The 2,125-nt window shown below is 29.2% G+C and overlaps 1 protein-coding gene across 1 annotated transcript in view; it reads left to right on the forward strand.

The window, feature by feature from the left end:
• LOC103587536 (chromosome unknown open reading frame, human C1orf141) overlaps positions 1-1,572 on the forward strand; it is a gene marked incomplete at its 5' end in the record, with an annotated part of 26,048 nt that extends 24,476 nt beyond the window's left edge. The window contains one exon of the mRNA XM_008569029.1: positions 991-1,572. Within this exon, the coding sequence (XP_008567251.1) occupies positions 991-1,572 (582 nt within the window). The remainder of the gene's footprint in view (positions 1-990) is intronic.
• Positions 1,573-2,125: the final 553 nt, after the last annotated feature.

The following is a 2,125-nucleotide window of genomic DNA, read 5'->3' on the forward strand; positions in this document are numbered from 1 at the left end:
TTTTTAATGGAAAATAACAATTAGTGACTTAAAATTTGCAAACTAAATGCTAATAATGTGGATATTTGGCCAGTTTTCTTTGGAGTTAATTTTTTTGCCCTAATAATGAAAATATGGAAAAAAGCAAATATAAATTAAGCATTTTTTTAAACTGACACATTGTAATTGTACATACTTATGGGGTGCAGTGTGCTGTTTTGATACATGTATATGTTATATAAAGATTGGGTCAGTGTAGTTAATGTATCCATCACCTCATGCCTTTGTTGTTTCTTTGCAGCAAAAACATTTAAAAGCTTCCCCTCTACTTATTATGTTATATACAAAATTTAACTGTTAACTATAGTCACCCTACTGTGCAGTAAAACATCAGAACTTATTCCTCCTGTCTAACTATAGTTTTGTATCCTTCTCTCATCCCCTCTCCAGTTTAAGCACTTTTGCATGTGCCAAGTTTTGTGTTGTGTTGAGGTACAATAAGCATAACAATTGTTAGACATATTTTAATTTTTTTAAAATTATTTACTAGAATATCCAGACTTTGTAATTTTGGTTTGTAATCAGTTATGTCTCTTACAATATTTGACTCAATCCATTTTTGGCATTTTTTTTTTATTTCTAGAACATGAAAACCTAAGAAATGCCAGAACAATGTTCCATTCTACCAACCATCTTATTTCCCAATGACAATACCTCAAACATTTAAGAAATGTATTTATTTTTTCATATCCCACTTTATTTCAAAAGGGATTTAAGAAGCCAAAAGTTCAGATTTTATCCTTAACATCTTTATAGAATATTAAGAGAAGGAAGTATGTTACATGCAAGCACATCATTTTTGTGTACTTGAGTACCACTATTGTTTATATTAAATACTTCAGTGTAGTCATTTTTAGAATATTTTATAATTTTATTTTCATGTATAAAAATATCTGTAGTTTTCTTGCCTCAATAGACTTATGACTAAGTACTCTTTTCTTTCATCCACAGGAACAAAATGACACAAATCCCATAATTTTCCATGACACAGGATATATACAAATATTACTTTTATCAAAAAATAGGCTTTATTCTTATCCTTTGGAAAATGAAAACATTTACTCATGTAAAAGAAAAAATTCTGTTTTAGAAAAAAATTGTGAAATTCTCAAATCTTTAATTAGTGATCGATCTATTATTACTCCTTCCAAACCCAAAAAAGCTATGTCTACAGCATGGAGAAAAGATATGCGAGCCATATGTTTCAAAGTGGGCCACAGAATTGTACAGGAGAAACTAACGAAGAAAACTCATAAGCAGACATTAGAAAACACACCTTGGAATACACTCTATGATTTCTCACAGACTTTCTCCAGCCTAACAAAAAAATGTGTGGGTTACCTTGATAAAACTGTTCTTCAAGAAATGAATGCTAAAACTGGCAAATTTCAAAGAATGTTTTCTACAGTAAAACCAATGAACACACACAAATTCAGTTCTTCACCCATCAAATATGATTCAAAGACTTTTAAAAGTATATATAAATTAAATAACGTAACACCATTGGATGATTTGTTAAAAAATGCCTCATAAAATGTCATTTATACAGCTTTATTTGGGTAACAGGAAGCAAATAACCAAGTTCCAAGATCATAGAAGAAATTCTTATCTGCATAGCAATGTTCTAATGAATGTTATAAGAAAGCAAGGCATAGAAACTGGAGTTACAAATCAACAGTGGTGTGCTGAAGAACAGTCAACATTTTTAGTAAATAATAGAACAAAATTAGAAAGCAACTATTAACAAAGGAACTAGTTCATGATTTTTTAATTATATCAATTAGACTGCTTAATCATCAGTATTTCTACAGTAAAGTCTGATTTGGGACCAAGAAATTTGCCATAGATTGACTCCAGAAATTTGCTGTTGGAAGCTAAATAACATCAATAACCTTTTTCTATAATTGAATATTCAATAAGACAAACATGCCATTAATTTAATAAATGTGGAGTTAATCATATATCAGTGTTTTGGATAATCATGGGAAAACAGTATTACATTAGCAATTTACGCAATTAAAAAGTCTTTGTAAAATTTCAAATACCTTTTTTTTGTTAGTAGATGTTGGAACTTCATTACTATACA

This window comes from Galeopterus variegatus, unplaced genomic scaffold (assembly GCF_000696425.1).
Source record: "Galeopterus variegatus unplaced genomic scaffold, G_variegatus-3.0.2 Scaffold458, whole genome shotgun sequence".
Lineage (NCBI taxonomy): Eukaryota > Metazoa > Chordata > Mammalia > Dermoptera > Cynocephalidae > Galeopterus > Galeopterus variegatus.